This window comes from Sapajus apella, unplaced genomic scaffold, assembly GCF_009761245.1.
Source record: "Sapajus apella isolate SASKATOON/1434 unplaced genomic scaffold, GSC_monkey_1.0 scaffold96, whole genome shotgun sequence".
Classification (NCBI taxonomy): Eukaryota; Metazoa; Chordata; class Mammalia; order Primates; family Cebidae; genus Sapajus; species Sapajus apella.
The window spans coordinates 5,389,113-5,407,902 of NW_022437036.1; the positions used below are offsets into that span (position 1 = coordinate 5,389,113).

General features: G+C 41.9%; 1 protein-coding gene across 11 annotated transcripts in view; it reads right to left on the reverse strand.

Moving 5' to 3' along the window:
* STX16 (syntaxin 16) overlaps positions 1-17,725 on the reverse strand; it is a 39,380-nt gene extending 21,655 nt beyond the window's left edge. For 4 of the 11 annotated variants that reach the window (XM_032257184.1, XM_032257187.1, XM_032257181.1 and 1 more), the window contains exons 1-4: positions 16,629-17,725; positions 9,126-9,137; positions 864-971; positions 316-456 (exon numbers count right to left, since the gene is read on the reverse strand). In XM_032257184.1, coding sequence (XP_032113075.1) covers positions 316-456; positions 864-971; positions 9,126-9,137; positions 16,629-16,760 — 393 coding nt within the window. In that variant the 5' untranslated portion in view covers positions 16,761-17,725. Of the gene's footprint in view, positions 1-315; positions 457-863; positions 972-1,089; positions 1,761-9,125; positions 9,138-16,628 lie in introns of those variants that run through there. The other 7 variants (XM_032257189.1, XM_032257188.1, XM_032257183.1 and 4 more) reach the window with 7 other exon arrangements.
* Between the last annotated feature and the right edge of the window lie 1,065 nt (positions 17,726-18,790).

The following is an 18,790-nucleotide window of genomic DNA, read 5'->3' on the forward strand; positions in this document are numbered from 1 at the left end:
AATTTCTTAACACTAGTATACAATAATATATATTTTAAAATCAAATGATTGAACTCAATCATGTTTGAAATTTCATCTTTACTTAATCAGTCCACAGTAGTATCTGCCAACAATTGAAAACCAGCCCCCACACCTCCCAGGCCTCACAGGTACCTCTGCTGACAGCTGGAGGACGTCAGGGCCTCCTGAGGTCCCTTTGAGAAATTATGGTTGGGAAGTGGACTCCAGGAGACTGATTTTGAGTAGCACCCTAGTTTTTGAGATTGCCATGAGGCGGCTGGCTGGTTTCCCCAGGACTCACTTACACACCCTCACCTGAGTGATCTCCTGGGTAGTTATCTCGATGGCGTGTTCCTCTTCACTGCTGTCATCCAGGGTGGGTCTGTTTAGATGCTTGTCATGAAGGCTGGATAATTCTTTCATCTTCTGCTTAATCCGGCCAACATCATACTGAATCTAGGCAAATGACATCACAGAACTCCACTGATGCCAGGCAGGCTATCGGTCTGCCTCTGAGACAACCAGCTACACTCCGCACAGAGTTCAGTCTTCAGCAAACTTGTTGGCTTGCTGATATGTGAGCAGCTTTTAATTCAAATTACCAGAAAATCACATAGCACTCTTCCTTGTTGCATGGGTTTTCAATTTCTTCCTATAATTCAGGTAGTTACTACCAATGTTAAAACTAAAGCAAAAATTATTAACAGACACATAGACAACTTAACCTAAAGCTAAAGTACTTCTAGGGATATACATTCAAGTGTAGCCAAATTCATTTATATGACAGACATCTTAAAATACGTTGTCATAATTACTTAAAAAAAAAAAAAAAAAAGATGGTATGAAACTATCATGCAACTTACTTCATCCACTCCATCCACCCACTTAGGAGGTGACCGTTTTGTCACTCCAATTGCTGCTTCTGGATCTAAGCTGATGCCTGACACCAGTGCCATACGGTCATCAGCAAGCTACAAGAAAGTAAAGGGACAGTAAAAAAAATTATTCCAATCCAATTTAGATACAAATACTCTTAAACCCTCTTAAATGTTGCTCCCTGAAGATACAGAAAGGAGTGAATGCACTTGCCTGTATTATAAACTTGCTTTTGGTAACTGCTACGATTTGGAATTGTTTTCCTATCTTTTCATGCACCAGCTCTTAATTTCCTTGGACATACTTGAGAACATGAATTTGACTTGATCTGGCTATAGAAATGTAATGAAAAAGTCAACAAAAGGTCCTTAAAATGAAGACCTCTTAGAACTAGTACTGTGATAGAATATCATGAACCTCAATGATTAATCTGATCAGTTACAAGTGAAAAAAGAAAACTAGGAGGTAAATGAAACGATTACAAAATGCTCAATAGTAGCAAGCTTTACTTAAATACACTTAGCTTATTTTGGAAATAGTGCTGATCCAGGTATCTCAGTCACACGATCGTTAACCACGTGTTAAAAATGTGTGAAACAACTGCCTTTATGGCTAGCAAATTATCTACCGTTTGGCAAAAGCAATCCTTACAATCTCAATGCAATCTTATACTGTCATTTCTTCAGTTAAATATCGACAGGCAATATTTCCCCTTATTTTGAAATGATACTGATGGTTCTTGTTTAACTATATAAGACACTGCTGTAGAAAGCTTCTAAGAATGGGAGGGAAATCAGCCTGGCACGGTGGCTCACACCTGTAATCCCAGCACTTTGGGAGAATGAGGTGGGCAGATCACCTGAGGTCAAGAGTTTGAGACCAGCCTGGCCAACATGGTGAAACCCCGTCTCTACTAAAAACACAAAAATTAGCTGGATGTGGTGGCTCACACCTGTAATCCCAGCTACTCGGGAGGCTGAGGCAGGAGAATTGCTTGAACCAAGGAGGCGGAGATTGCAGTGAGCTGAGATCATGTCACTGCACTCCAGCCTGGGTGACAAGAGCAAAACTCCGTCTCAAATTAAAAAAAAAAAACAAAAAAACAAAAAAAAAAACAAAAAAACAAGAATGGAAGGGCAATCATGGATTTGGCATAGTTAAGCTGTTTTCTTGCCTGCAAGCAGTGAATGGGTTGAAAAGCTCCAGAGCTCAGAATTTTTAAATGCCAGTTTCCAAAGATCCAAATGATGATCAAAATGTAATGGAAAATAGTCTATAAAAGTCCTTTATAGATAATACTTTGGAAATCGTCTAAATCACGCTGTAGAGTTGGGTGAAAATTTTTTATTCTTCTTCCCTCTTCCTTGCATTTATCTAAATTTATTTTTTCAGTCATTCAGTAAATACTTATTTGCTTTTCTAACAATAAAGGGACAAGACAAAATTTTAAAATCTACAGATGAAAAGGAGAAAATATCATATAAAGAAAAACTTAAAAGATTAAAAGAACCCTTCAAGTAATAGGCCCTAAATCCTAAAGCATTCACAGTAAAACTCTTAAAAGCAAATTAGCATCTTCACCATCAACCTCTCTGGCACACACACCCTGGGGCGGTTCTGCCACCATTGCTTCAGGCTGTCTGTGTGCTCTGGGCACATGTTCGCTCAGGGAGTGCATCTTGTGCAGTGACCACGCTGGAGGGACCAAGCCCCATTAACTGCTTGCAGCGCATCCAGGAGCCGTGATTAAGCCCACGGTGCTCAAACGTGGCACGGATGCTGCAGGCCCAGTGTCATTTCAGTTCTTAAACAAATGGTGCGTCATCCAAACCCACACTGTCCGGGGCTCCCAGGCTGTGAAGTGGTCATTCTCAACCACCACCACCTTTTGTTTGGTTTTAAGAGTCCACTAATAGGAATTTTATATTCTTTACATTATTTTAATCCTCACAAAAACTAGGTGAGCTAGAAACTATTATTTTAACCTATAAATGTGGAAATTGAAACCCAGATAAGTCACTTGCCCAAGGTCACAGAGCTCTTATGTGACAGACTGAAACCTGGGTCAGTTGACTCCAGAAACCCCTTCCACCTTAAAAGGTGCCAGTCACTCCACAGGCCCATGAACTATCACTGCCATTTGCTAAGAAAATGAATCAAGACAAGCCATCCAATTAAAACATACAGTAGTTTGATTCATTGCCCACCAACTGTACCAGGGGACTATAGGATAGGCTCCCAGTGAGCAAAGATCTTCCTCTCTTGCTGACCACCTGTGGACAGAGGAGGCCTACATGCGGCCATCAGAGGCAGACTTGCTTATTCTCCAACAATCCTGCTCCCAAGTCACCAACAGGTACACAACTCTGTGGAAGACACACTGACTACAACGCAGAGGCCCAGTTCCCAGCGCCCTGCCAACCACACATCAGGTGCTGTCTTCAGAATCATTGCTGGACTGAAACAGAACTTGAACTCCAGCCATTTATACAAAGTAAAATCTAAAATTGCTGAAATACCTCTTCGTGGGTCCTAGAATTCCCCCAAGCCAGTTTATTATAGAATCCACTATATTTTGTTATCGTCCCACTTTTCAATACAGTAATTATTTATAGTGATTTTTATAGTTTTTAAACTCACGATCTTATTTTGTACCGTTTTTATTGTTTACAAATAAACATTAAACTAAAGAAGATAGAGAGATGGTATCTATCTAAATTGACCTGCAGTGGGATTAGTATCATTTTATCTGAAACAACAAATTATAAACACATATGAAAAGTTGGTTGTGAATACAATTCTTTGAAGCAGTACTTGATTTTGTGCCATGTGTTCCCCCCAAATTAGATGTAAATCAAAAGTGGGGAGAACACACTCTTTTAGGGTCCTAAGGAAGCTTTCTAATTAAGAGATCCCTACACGAAGGGCACGGATGCCAGCCGGCTCAGCTGGTACTAGCACTCCCACATACTGTATCAGGGTTTTGCCAGTAAGAGAGAACAGTTGATTCTTTGGGAATGAAATCTTTAAATAGTGAATAATTTGTGTCCTTTATGATACAGTCTATAGCTATAGTTATGTATGTGTATAACATCATGATAAAGAAACACCACCCCACTGAGGAGAAATGTTTCATTTCTTTCATCAGTATGGATCTGTAATGTGTATCACACTATGTACTATTAAAAAAGACGACAGTATGTTTTGGGAAGGGAAAACAACTGTCGAAGATAAGTGTCAACTATTTGAAATAGGAACAAATATGGATATAAAAAATTTTAAGTGCAAAATAAGTACCCTTTTAACTTCAGAAACATCACTTCCCATTTAAAAACATGTCTTATTTGTTGAAGATCCAACGTACATATCAATTTTCAAGTTGCCATCCTATTCCATTCAGATCTTTAAAAACAGCCAGATTTCTAATGCTCTCTACTTGTTCTTGGTGAATTTCAACATGGTGCCCCTCCAAATATATGATGTTGGTTACTAAAGCTTCTTTAAAAATAACTTTGTGGCCAGGCAAGGTGGCTCATGCTTGTAATCCCAGCACTTTGGGAGGCCGAGCGGGGAGGGGCATATCACCTGAGGTTGGGAGTTTAAGACCAGCTTGACCAACACGGAGAAACCCCGTCCCTACGAAAAATACAAAAAATTAGCCAGGTGTGGTGGCGGGCACCTGATCCCAGCTACTTGGGAGGCCAAGGCAGAATTGCTTGAACGTGGGAGGCAGAGGTTGTGGTGAGCCAAGATTGCACCATTGCACTCCAGCCTGGGCAACAAGAGCGAAATTCCATCTCAAAAAAATAAAAAATAAATTTGTGCTTCTAAAGTAAAAAATCCTTTCATACTTTTAAAATAAAAATTGTACTTAAGAGAATTAAGAATTCTTGTCTCTTTGATATGTAGTTCCTCTCTCCAAGAACTACTAGGGTCTGCTAGCCTAACCCAGAGTCATCCTTCCTGAGAGAAATGCAAAGACATTTCAACAGATGTTCAAAACAGCACAGCCCAATTGCTTTCCTGCCAGTCTCACTAAAGGGATCTTTTGCACTTGCTCCACTTTAGATATTGACATTTATCCCTTTAAAGAGTACTAGCCAGTATGGACAAGTTCTCGATCTATGGAAGAACATACACACACTCTCTCTTATAAAATCTAGCTGTTCCAAATCTACGGCCCTTCTACTGTTAAAAACCCTGCCTTTCCCTAAAGGCTGATTTAGTGTAGCCTAAGATTACAGAACTAGGAAAGGCTCTGTGGAGACTGGAAAAGTCAGATACACCCCCTTAGTTGATCCCTAAAAAAATCAACTAAGCTTAGCCATAACACATTGGTATTGAGAACAATACTGATAATTCTGTACTATCTATGGCAATGAACATTTAAAAAGTCCAGAAGGGACACTGAAAATCAACAGACTGGCAACTCACATTCCAGGTGAAACTCTGGGAGCATGTATGATAAAGTCAGAGCACTTTGCTAATAAGACAATTAGGCTTCGGAAATCTCAGTTGCTGGAAAAAGGAACAAGCAAGTGGATAAAAGAAAAAGGCAATGTCAGCACTACATTTTTCTAAACCTGTGTTAATTTTAAAATAATGCTTACTTTTTCTGATTATGAAATTAATAAATTGTCAAAATAAATACTTTTAAAATGGTATAGGATGGGCGCGGTGGCTCACACCTGTAATCCTAGCAATTTGGGAGGCAATGGTGGGCAGATCACTTGAGCTCAGGAGTTCAACACCAGCCTGGGCAACATAGCAAAACCCCCTCTCTACTAAAAAATACAAAAAATAACTAGCCAGGCGTGGTGGCCCACACCTGTAGTCCCAGCTACTTGGGAAGCTGAGGCAGGAGAATTGCTTGAACCCAGCAGGTGGAGGTTGCAGTAAGCTGAGATCACACCGCTGCACTCTAGCCTGGGTAAGAGAGCAAGATTGTCTCAAAAAAATAAATAAAAATAAACAAAGAAAATGGTACAAAAAATAGAGAGATAAAATACTTGAGAATCACATCACACTGATACTGTTGTCAGCGTGGATTTTCCTTTTTTCTCAAGTAACATATACTCTCTTGGGAGAAGAAAAAAGGGAGCAATCTGTCCCTCCTTGCCTTCTCTGAGCACTGTACTGATGAGCACTGCTACTGGCCTGGCCCACGCTGGTCCCAATAACAACCCTTCAGAGGGGTGCCACTCCCTACTTTACCAACACGGACAATGGGGCCCAGCCCAGCCTCTCCCAGATGGGCACCAATCACCCGTCCTCAGGAAGTGTGGTTTGGGGGCTTAACATTTATATCTTGTGATTTTAAAAATAATTCTTATCTCGAATTTAAAAACTCCCAAACGTGGGGGATTTCTTTGTCATAAGATGAGAAGTAGATTGAAGACAGAGAGCAAAGGAGAGGGCCAGACACTTCCCTGGGTAAAAGAACCAAGGGTGGGCTCAGCTGCCTCCTCAGGAACAGCTTACTTAGTGTTTTCTGAGAAGGAAAAGTGACATCTCCAGGGTACTTAGGCTGGAGGAGGAGAATGACAATCAAACATGGACTGCAAGAAGCCTCTAAGCGAGTGGGGGCGTCAGATGCCTTTACTCTGGGAGGCGCCAGTGATACGCATTCAGGGACATTTGCACATGCCTCACCTATAAAGCGGTTGCTACCATCTAATCCACTCTGGAGCTGGGTATTTACTATGTCTAGGAGATGCCAATGCAAAGGCATGCTTCAGCTTCAAAGAAGCCTCTGGACTGTCCCCAGCCACACCCCCAGCTCCTAGGCCAGTACCTGACACTGCAGAGTCCTGAATGCACAATCACACCCAGCTGAGTGAGCCGACAAGAAACGAGTGGAATGAATCAACGAGGTAAATAAAATGTACGTCACAGACAATTCTGGAAGCTACACTTCATGAAAAAGATAATGGTGCTGGACAAAAGAGCAAAAGGGGCAAGTGAAACGCACAAGGAAATGAGGAGGCCATGGCCGCCCACACTGAGGCAGCAGCCTGCATTTCTGACAGCACTGGGGTGCGCGGGGGGAGACAGTGCTCTCTGCGCAGGGCCTCTGATCACATAGCCTGAAGACTCTTTTAAGCCCTCAGAGGTGAAGCATAAGAAAATCAGGAGGGCCTGCCAAGTTCATGCAGTGAGTAGCCAGTTTCTGGAACTTGCTGCCTGAAAAAGGAAGTAGAAAAGACTGGAAATTGGTTCAGACAGCAGACCCGAAGTAATTATGACCACTTATGTGCCCCTCCTTGGAACATTATTCAAATGCTTCTTCAGCCTAAGTGGTTCCATAATTTGTTACCCTCCCCCGCACCCTATACACTTCTTTTGAGGTCATAAGCTCCATATCTTCAAACTGTTCAGCCAGGAGCAACATCAGTTTTAACACAGAATGCCTGTTCTCCAAGCCCCCAAGCCTTAACATTTTTAAAGACTGGTCAGCAAATCCATCCACTTCCACTGTACTCCAGAGATCCCTACCTTCATGTGTTTGAGCTGGGCCCTCTCCAGGGCCCAGTGCCCAGATGGTATGCTGGCAGTGAGGTTCCTGAATGGGACAAGAAACCCCCACACAGGCATGATCATGACACCTGGCTCAGTCAGCTACCAGCTTAGTGGTTGTTATTTAAACTAATTGTTTTTAGTGGCAAAGTATACATGTACATGTTTAAAAATACATATCCACCCTAAGAAAAGGGTTTGCAATAGAAAGGAAGTTTCTCTTCTATCCCAGATGTTTCTTGGGGTGTATCCACTGTTAACGGTTTCTTATGTGTCTTTTCAGGAATTTTTTAAGCACACACAAGCATAAATATGAGTTATTATTCCTGAAAACAACAAAAAGGAACAGGAATCACATTATCCATGCTACTCTGCATCTGGGTCTTTCTACTCCGCCACGTGTCTGGGGCTCATTTCACTGCAGATCTCATGGTGAGCCTCATTACGTACCCGTTACAGAGGATCAGAGATGCTACACAATTTATTTAACCAGTTCCCAATGAAGGATATTTAGGCTGTGCTCACTTTGTTGTTATTATCAATAATTTTTTTTTTTTTTTTTTTTTTTTTTTTTTGAGACAGTGTCTCACTCTTTTTCCCAGGCTGGAATGCAGTGGCTCAATCTCCGCTCACTGCAACCTCCACCTCCTGGTTGTCAAGCAATTCTCCCGCCTCAGTCTCCCGAGTAGCTGGGACTACAGGCACACGCCACCACGCCCAGCTAATTTTTTTCATATTTTTTTAGTAGAGACAGGGTTTCACCATATTGGCCAGGCTGGTCTCGAACTCCTGACCTTGTGATCCGCCCGCCTCAGCCTCCCAAAGTGCTGAGATTAGAGGGGTGAGCCACCATGCCCGGCTAGTAGTTAAGGTTTTAGAATTTATAGGTAGATCTGAATCTACTAGTTAGGACCCCACTGGTTTTAAAAACAGTGATCCTAATCCTACTTTACTCTTCTCACTTCTAAATTAAAACAAACAAGAACAACCCTCACCTCTCCATTACTCTGTTTAAAAGGGCTATACTCAGGAAAAACATTCTTACCCTTTCAGTGCTGAAACAGACAACAGATACAAACATTAACAACAGTTTAATCTTATTCTTTCTCAACCCTTTTACTAGGGCTACTAAAATAAAATGCTTTGAATATATACTCTCTCCACCGTCTGGGCAAGATGCTACTAGTTAATAAAAAGGCCAAAGGCTCCCCCAGCTAGGAGATGCAGAACTGGGCCCAGGTGACAATAGCTCCAGGTGCATCCACAGGGTGTCAATTCATTCCAGACAGGAGTGACCAGGAAGACCCTCCCACAGTTGCCATGGCTACAGTCCTTCTCATTTAGGGCCTTCACAGACACCCTGACCTTCTATACTGTCTACATGAGCAAGTGCACGACTCATCTCTCAGAAATCAGGAAGCTACAGACATAATTCCCAAAACATTCTGGCTTCTTGAAAAAAATGTTCAACCTTTACTGCTTCTAAAGTTGACACTTTCCCAAAAGTAGTAAACAATGTTCCCAAAGCCTTTTCCAAATCATCGGTTCACATAGTGTGAAAATATACTAAATTCTAAATATTAAACTGTTAAAAACAATTATAAAGTAATCAAAACAAATGCTAAAATATTTATAAGCTCTCAGCATTTTATATATGAGCAAAGACTTCAGGAAAAGCAGGTATTTTATAAACTCAAATTACTCAACATATAAAAATATTCAAAACACAATACCTCGTCCAGCTCCTGAAGAGACATGTTGTTCCCATCAGTCCCATCCAGTTAGGGAAAGCAAAAAGAAAGCAGCATGGGACAGACAGACAGACAGACAAGGCATGGTCAGTTGAGAAAACACTTGAGATTTTAAGCTGACTAAATATAAAGATCCACTAAGCAAGGCATTAAAAAAAAAAACTCCTTTTGATCTTCCTTTTTAAAAATAAGCTTAAAAATCAATATATGCTTTTATTTTTATTTACTGTGGTTGTTTTGAAAATGAGCTAGGATTTAAACAAGCAAAAAATGGTTGTAAATATTAAAATACACTGGAAACATATAAAACAAACTTGCTTTAGTTTCACTAAAATATGCTGTTAATGTGTTTCATAAATACCAAATATCACATACAATACCACATTTTAAATTTCCCTTAGGAAAATAAGAGAGCAGAGCTACAATGTAATTTTATCATATCAAATAAATGTATATTTTAACATGTAAATCAGACCTGCAAATGCAACAAAATTTAAAAAATGAACGACACACAAAAATTGTCTGAGCTGTATTCAGACAACATGTGAGTGACCACATATGTAAGGCCTCTGCAAATTACATCCTGCAGACACAGCTCCATCCCCGATAATAAGAGAGCCGAGAAACCACTCTTTCCCGGAGAGAGACACAGGTGGCAAAATAAAAGAAAAACTCTTACCATTTCTTGGTATGTATTATTATTAGCTAGAAAGCACAGTTATGTATAAAGCTCTTATAAAGGCAAGCAAACAAGACAAAACAAAAGGTAAGAATAATTTTTTTTTCTTTTAAGGGGAGTGGGAAGGGAGAAGCATGACACCAGAGGGTTAAGTTTCAATTTAAAACTAAAGATTCTTTTTCAGATCAACATGGAACTCTATCTTCTGGACAGACATTTACTAATGACAGGTAATCTAAACGACTAGGTTTTCTTTTGGTACAGTATTGATCACTGAAATAATTAGTGGTGAAATTCAACAATCAACTGTTTTTTTATGGTTAGCAGTAAATTTAGAAAATAAAAAAATAGCTTTCTTATTTAAAAATTAATAGTGTAAATGAAGCTGCTCTATCAGGGTCAAAATATTATTAAACAATGATAGCAATAAAAATGTAATCAAACTTTACTCCATGTGAAAATTCAATTAGATGACATTATAGAAAGCTGAAAATCCTCTTCATTCCTTCCATAATTTGCTATGAGAGCAAAAAAGAACTCTATCTATATACACACCCTGCCATAATAGTAGTACTAGACGATATTAATAAAGATAGTATCAAATGGAAATCTGATTTAATTACCTTTTACTTTACAAAGAAATTGTTTTTTTATTTTTTAAAAGCTTAACATTAAGAGAACATTGAAATCTTTTATTAATAAAACATGTAGCACAACAAAACCCCTAACTTGAGTATCTCAGTCTCCTTCCTATTCTGCAGCGGCTCCTTAGCATTTAATCTGTGAACGATGTACTATTAAGCCTCCGTTAAAATCTCTGCGGCACATGTGCCTATGCTCTTGGATTATTAACCCAGCACACACACCCTGATCTTCTGATTTCTACAATTACTAGTTGATAAGAGGTGAAATCAGAATGATGGGATTCTAGGGCTAGAAATAACTCTTTTCTTACAAATAAGAAAACTAAGCTTCAAAATGTAGAACTGCACTGCTGGAAGGCACAGAGCTTGCTAATGGTCAGAATGGGGACAGACCCAGGTGGTTCAGGTCTCTTTCCACCCCACCCTCCAGCCTCTCTAATTTTATTAACAATTCGGGGAATTGCTTGTGATAGGCAGCTACCACCACATCAGGAATATTAAATTCAGGTCACCTTTTCAAAGACCCTCCCCACCACTCTGCTACTTAAAAATAGAAGGCTTTCAAAACTCTGCCTGCCACCAATTTACCAGGAAATTTAGTCAAAACCTGAATTAAAACATTTAGAATTACCATCAGGAAAGACCAAAATACAGCCAAATGAAAACACGTTACTCCACATCATCACCTTCTAAATCTTCCTAATGTCTAAATCTAGGTTTCTGACCTGCCAAGGGCATGCAATCAAGCAAATACTGAAAACTCCAAGCAGCATGTGGAATTTATAGTCTAAAGAACTTTCTACATAAAACTGAAAAATAAGTGGAAACCCATCTGTGTTTACTCAGGAAGTCTGGAAAAGTTGAGCAAAATGAGTTGGAAACACAGGTCTATGCTATAGTGATATTTACTTTATTTCCGTTACTGCCAAAATAAAAGTTTGCTTCACTTTGATCCAACAAAGTACCCTTATTCTCAAAGTAAGCCTCACTGCTCCCATGGAATCTTTAAAAGCAGAAAAGCAAGTAGATCTAAAGAGAAATATATAATGATTTCATAGTTGGATTCTAAAGACAGAACTTATTTTCCAACAGACTCAGCTTGGACTAAAACTTAGAGCCTTCAATCTGCAAGTTAAAACAGGCTATGTGAGGTTGTAAAGTGAGATAAAGAAAGATGCTAGCCTACTGCAAGAAAAAAAAATTGTTTTAAAACAGTAGGTCCTTCCATTTTCCAGGATCTGCAGCACAAGTTCTGAAAATGCAGCCAACGCCAGAATGGCCCAGGAGGTGAGCACGGGGCTCTGAAGCCAGGTGTGCCAGAGTTCCAGTCACAGCCCCCAACTCATCAGGTGGGTGACCCTGGGTCAGTTTCCTACCTCCTCTAAAATGTTTTCTTATCTGTATCTGAGAAAAACAATAGTACTTATTTGATAGAGCACTGTGAAGCTGAGCTGAGCTTACACATGGAAAGGGGTTAGCCCAGAGCCAAGCACATAGTAAATTCTCCATAAATCTTAGCTAATATTGTAGTCAAGCCTGAATAGGGACTTCAGGTTTCCTATAACCATAGTTAATCCTTAATTTCTTTTTTTTTTCCTAAAGCACACATTTTATTAAAAATAATGTGCTTAAGTTTCAAACTAATCTAAGACCAATTAACTCTAGCTCCCAATTATAGAAATCTAAGACCAATTAACTCTAGCTTCCAATTATGGATTATGCATTATTTTAAAGCAGAGTATAGATTAGGCAGTAAACACTAACAAAGTAGCTCCAGCCCCCATATCAGATCCATTCCAGGCAATCGAAGGAAACCACACAAATCCACACAGAATTTCATCAGATCACAGGAGCATCTTAACATCTATCTTTCATTCATTTCTGACTTTACAATTTTTTTTTTGAATGATTGTTTAGCTTCATAAATCCATTTCAGCTTCCTAAAGCCAAGCTGCTTCCTTAAAACCTGCCCTTGGCTGGTATGATAATGTGAAAGTAACTTTTGCACAGTACTGGGGCTACTTCTAAGGAGTTTTGTCAGTAATTTTGGACTGACAGCCACAACATTGTTGACTATGAATTTCTCCTTTTCAAATTAAAGTGAAAGTCAGGAGAAACAATGTATTAAAACAGAAGTTGAGAAAATACTGTTGAATTGATAGGGCCGCTAGAAATCATCTAACTCAAACCCCTCAATTTACAAATGAGGCAAAAGATGTCCAAAAAGATGAAAAGCTTGCCTGAGGACACATTGTGAGCTTGCGGCAGAACAGGACTCCGGCCTCAATTCTCAGATTCAATTCTCAGTGCTCTTTCTTTTATTTCATGCTGCCCTGAGGCATGAACGTGACAGGGCACTCAAAACTGAGGCCAGAGCAAGATGCAGGAGAAATATAGCTGCATTTGTAGGAGTGTATGAAGTCGAACCCCACTCTGTTTTTAAGTTAGTTTTACTAACATTAATACCACTAAGAACACAAAAAAGTACAGTTTTGTTCAGTTCTGGGTGCTGAACTTTAAAAAGGATACAGAAAAACTAAACATCATTTATAGGAAAGAAACTGAACAACTCTGAGCTGTGACTGCTAAGCCTGGAAAGAACTCTGGGTAACAAGGCTGTGGGATTGCCAGAAAGATGGAATACCCTAGGGGACAGAACTAAAAGCAGGACCCCAGGACACAAATAGTTGGGATTAACAGGCAAAGACTTTTTGGTGGTAAAAATCATGGAGCTGTTGACATTTCCCATCATTGTCACAGAACGGGGCCAAAGAAAACGGGCATAAGGGGTTATCACAAATGGAGACGCTGGGCCAAATGACCTTTAGGTCCCTTCTGGCCCGTGAGACGTTGTGTTCATCTGGTCACTGCGTATTCCTCCTTAAATTCCTGTTTATTTGACATATTTGCCTGAATGCTGCAAAAACCTGTATGCACGCACAGGTTTCACCACAGCAACCAACATCTTTTCCCTCCAACTAGGATGCAAAAAAATGCTTGTTTAACGCGGTTTTAGGTGGGCTTTGCTTTGAGGTGTGAGATACACACTACTCTGCAATCAATTTCTGCAGCTTTTGCCTCAAATAAAGACGTCAAAATTTAGGATTACAATTTTTTTTTAAAAGTCTTTTATTGTAGGCCTATTTTTAGTTTGTATCAAATGCCTCAAGATCAAAGTCTACGGCCTTTTCTTCCAATCAGAAACTTAAAATTCCAGGTTATATTATTTTTTTAATTAAGTTAATCTCAGGTTTAGTTACTTCCTTTTAAATTGCCTGAGTGTTAGAAATATATTTACAAATTGTCTTTTTAACCTACTATAACAAATATATTTAAGTTTCTATTTAAAAATTTTCAAACATGCAGAAAAGCCTATAAAATGGTAAAATGTCCCTTACATACACATCACTAGACTCAACAATGAGTAACAATTTGCCTTATTTCTTTCCTCTATTTTTGGAGGGGTTAAGACGCCTCCACGTTTTACCTCTAAACATTTCAGTACGCATCTCTAATAAAATTAGCAAATTTAATTTATCATAATTAATTTAATTAATAGTTCCTTAATGTCACCTAATACCGAGTCCATATTCAAAATGACAGGTACTGTATTGTTTGATTTGCTACACGGCTTCGAAATTTACAAGTCAGAAACAGAGGCTTTAAATTTTTTATGAGCTAGATATGCAGTGAAAAGCATTGCTAAGAGTTAATACGGTTTTTACAAATTGTGTTAGACATGCCTTTTGCTCCAAAATGTTTATAAAGCTTTTCCAACTTCTAGAAAAGTTGAAAAAAATCGTAACCTCTACTTAGTCCTGTTAGCATTTTGCCGTATTGTGTGCAGAAACAGATTTCATAATCACCTGTAAACAAAGTGAAGATTTAACACTTCACTCCTAAACACTTCGGTAATTTATGACATGTCATCTTTTTTAAAACACACACAATTAAAATATATAAATCTGTGTTTTCTTTTTAAATTTAATTCGGGCAAACTATGTTTGTTAGACTGCAATACCTATTTTTTAGATAGTATGGACTGATTATAAGGATATTTTAAATTATATGACTGCTTTCAATGATCTGAGAAGGATTTTTAAATGGTCAGACTAATATAAACATTTTCAATGGTACGACATTGAGAAAACATTCTTTAATGCTGACTTAGAAACGTATTTTTAGTTGGGTTTAGAAATCTATTTTCAAAAAACTGAGTCAGCTAAATATATCTGTATATATCCTGACATATTTTTCAAACTGTATACTTTAGCTATCCATTTTTAATTATTTTGTTTAGCTTAAATATTTTTTTAAAATTGCCTAACTTAGAAAATAATTTTCTAAAGTGGTTTGATTCAGAGATGCACTTTTAAAAAGCTTCCAGTCTCAGCTACTAGGTTTTTAAACTGTCTGACTTAATGGTCAAAAAAACAAAAACAAAAAAACCTCATGTTACCCAAAGGTTCAGGGTATTCTGAAACTTAATGATTAAAAATTGAAAAATAAACAGTATGTTTTTCAATCAATTAAAACTGATACCTTAAAAATCTTAATGAGTTTCAGCTGTTTTTGAGGCAGCACAAAATCAAGTCATTTAAGGAACATGCAGTTCTTATTTTATGTTACTCAAGTTCCACTGATGAATTGTATTCATCCAATTTCTACTCTATTTCTTGGCTGATTTCAGTATACTCTTTAAAATCAGCACTAGAATTAGCCCGTTTCTATGCTACCAGACATCTTTACATTTACTTCAATATAATGCCATTACTTTCCTTTTATAAATGTAAAAAAAAAAAACCTTCAGCTTCTTAACTGAAATCTCACACATGCCCTGTCCCTGTTTCTACACTTTTTTGACCTGAGTGTACATGCTTTTATTCCTGAAGCCGCTCACATGGCTTAAAATCACTTTTCTATGAGTGATATGGCCAAAGAAATTTTCCACTTGTGACTTACAAAAAGGAAAAACTGTCTTTGTAGACATGATAATCATGACACAAGGCATAATTTTTCTTAAGCATTTAGATAAAGTAATAAAAAAAAAAAATGACCTGGCAATATAGTCCCTAAGAGGTTAAATAAATATGGGGTTTCCAAAATTGCCTATTTCAAGTATAATCAATCCCCAAGAATGTGGTCCTGGGCTATTCCCCACCTGCTCCAACGCTGCTTCTATTCCAGCCCAGCCTGCCTACAGCAGGTGGTCCGCACCACAACTGGTTCCCTAACTTCACTTTGCAAGTGAAGACATTACAGAGCTAATGATCACTGTCTTGTATAGATCATCTAGACTCGCCCCTTATTTAACAGAATAGTAAACTGAGGCTCACAAAGGGAAAATTAATGATAAAAAACAGTAATTTTTCCAGGACCACCCTTAAAAAAACGCTACTGCTAAGCTTTGGTTCTGGTTAATTTTAAAAAAGAAAGTGCTATTTTAGGGGGTTAATTTTCACATATACCTGAGGCTTTTTAAAAAAAGTTCGAATGGAGAGGAAAGCTTAATTTCCCGTCTGGGAATTTCAAAGTGAAGAGGCTAGCACCTTGAGTCTCACAAAGGCAAGCCCCTAGGAAGAACAGTGAAGCAATTATTCATAGGGAACATGGCCACGCAGAGGGCTGCGAAGCCGTTAAAAGAAAACGGGCAGAAAAAAAAACAAAACAAAACAACAACACAACTCCTTCCTCTTTGGGGGGAGGGAGTCGTTCAGTTGCAAGGATTTGGGTCTACGATCCCGCCACCCAGCTATTAGAACCAAACTGAGGCTTACTATTGGGGGGAGGGGAGCCTCAAACAAAACGAAACAAAAAGGCTTCGGAAAGCCTCAATGCTTCCCAATGTTAGCGTTAAAACATATGTAAATTACAGGCGGCCTGTCGCGCAGTGACGCCAAGGCGGGGGTTGGTGGGGGGGTGCTGCGGAAGTGAGGAGAGGACCAGGCAGAGGTGGAGCTGCGCCTCCTAGCACCGCTTCTTCCCCCTCCAGGGTTACAGATGCCCCGAGTCTAGCCAAGAGATCTTACTAATCTTAGTCTTATTATTCTTATATATATATATTTTTTTTTTTTTTAAACAGAGAGACAGACAGAGACAGACAGACAGGCAGAGCCGCAGTGCACACCGTGCGTGTGTCGGAGAGGCCGCCGGGAGACTCACCGCAGCAATGCTACGTGAATGCAGAGGGCTGGAGGTGGTGTGACTACTCACTTGCTCGGCTAACAGCTGCCGGTTTTGGATGGAATTATTCCGCAACAACAAGAAAGCGTCGGTTAAACGCCTGGTGGCCATGTCTCACCCTTTGTGACCCCCTCTCAGGGGCCCCCCGCCCACTTATAGTCCTGATTTATTCACTTTTTTTCTCTTGGCCCGGCCGGCCCACCCTTTCACAGAAGCTTCTCGACGAGGCCTAAGGCCTCAAGCCAAAAAGGCGCAGCTTTGCGCTTCGCCAAAGCGCAAAGACCCCTCCCCAAATAACTACCTAGGCTTTCCAATTGTCTGACTCCCCCTACCCAGGGCCAGACTTCGATCTCTAAGCACTTGAATCCCCCCAATCCTTGAGTAGCGAGCCAACGTCCCAGAGACCCCACCCCAATCCAACCTTGGATCTACAAGCGTCTAACTCGCCAATCCGGCTGTGGACTGGGAGGCCCTGAAGCCCCCTACTCTCTGAGACCCCCGAAGGTCCTTGCGCTCTACCCCTAAGTTGGCTCGTAAACGTCTAGGCCGTGCCCTGAGGTCTGGCTGTGACTCAGTTTCCCGACCAGAGGCCTGGCCTAGGCTCTCTTTGGACAACCGGGGCAACGCCTGGGCCCTGGACACCAGGGCGCCTGCAGCTCCCTTCTCGGGCTGGGCCTTGTCTGAGCCTGCTGAGGCTCTGCCCGACCTCCTGACCCCTTCCTTTCCTGGGCGGCCTGGTCCTCCACTGACAGCAGGCTGCCTGCCTGCAAGAGGACAGCAGGGCCTGCCTCCCCGGCCTTCTCACTCCTCTTCTCCGGCTCCCTCCATCCCCGGATCTGACTGCAGCTCAGCCCCGGGCCGTTTCCGTGCTGTGGTCCCGGGTTCTGGCGTCCCCCCTGGCCCTCTTCCTGTCCGTCCCTCGCGAGTGCCCCCCTGCGACGCTCGGAAGCCTTGCTCGCAACGTTCCGGGCGCGGGAGCTCCCTGCCCCCCTGCCCCAGGGCACGGGAGTGCTCCGCCCTCTCACGGGGTGCTCCTTGGGCGCCCAGTTTCGGCTTCCCCAACTGGGCCCAGACACTAGGAATACGCCAGCGAGCAGGCCCGAGCATGGGGAGCGTGGCCCCCACGCTGCGAACCGCTGCCAGGGTCTTTGGCCCCTGCATTAGAGTGGAAGTTGTGCGGCAGGCAAATTTGGGCTCCCCTGGAGCCGAAGTTTTGGGCGCGGGGAGTTGGAGCGGGAGAGGAAAAGTTGGAGACGACTGCCTCTGCAGGCCGAGCACGCTCCACTGCAGGCGGCGCTCGCTTTTTTTTTTTTTTTTTTTAAACTCTGAAAAAAGATGTATCCGAAAAACAACCAGGAGAAAAAAAAAAAAAAAAGGAAAAAAGGAAGCGAGAGCTCCAGGGAGCCTGGCCGCGCCGCCGCCGGCAGTCCGGGGTCGTTGGAGGTGTCCGCCCTCCCCGGCTCCCGTTTTCTATAGGGGGCACTGCAGGTCGTGGAATCTCCAGTGGAAAAGTTCCCCGAAAACTTTGGCACCTCCCACCCCACTAGCCCCCAGGAAAAACTCTGTTCCCTGCCTGCTCCTTGGCCCTGCACCTTGCGCACCCCGGCTTGCCGCCCCGGGCCAGGTCGGCGGGGTTCGGGCGGTGGCTCCGCGGGGCCGGGTCGAGCAGGGGCCCAGAAACAGGCGGCCGCCCCGCCTCGGAAGCCCGGGTCCGGCCCGGAGGCCCGAGCCCCAGGGCCTGGCCCAGTGCGCGGCTTGAACGGGTCGGGGGCGCAGAGCCGTGCGGGCCCCGGGCCTGTGCAGGGCCGGCTTCCCCTCTCCGGGCTCCGCCGTGGGGTTCCAACAAAGGACCGCGGCCCCAGAAGCGGCTCCCACGCGTCCTTTGTTTCTGCGTGGAACAAACTTTACACACGTGTGTTCCGAGTGCTTCCCGGGTGCTGAGCACCTGCAAAGCGGAGTGGCGCCCTCGCGGGGAGACGCGGCTCGCCCAGAGACTGCGGCACCCGTGGGGCGTGGGCGGGACCCCCCAGGCGACCGGGGGAAGCGCTGGCCGCCCCCCCCTCCATGTGCTTTTTCTCGCACGGAGAATGTTCCCGCGCGTTCATTGTGCAACTAAAAATGAATGTGAAATATGTCCATTG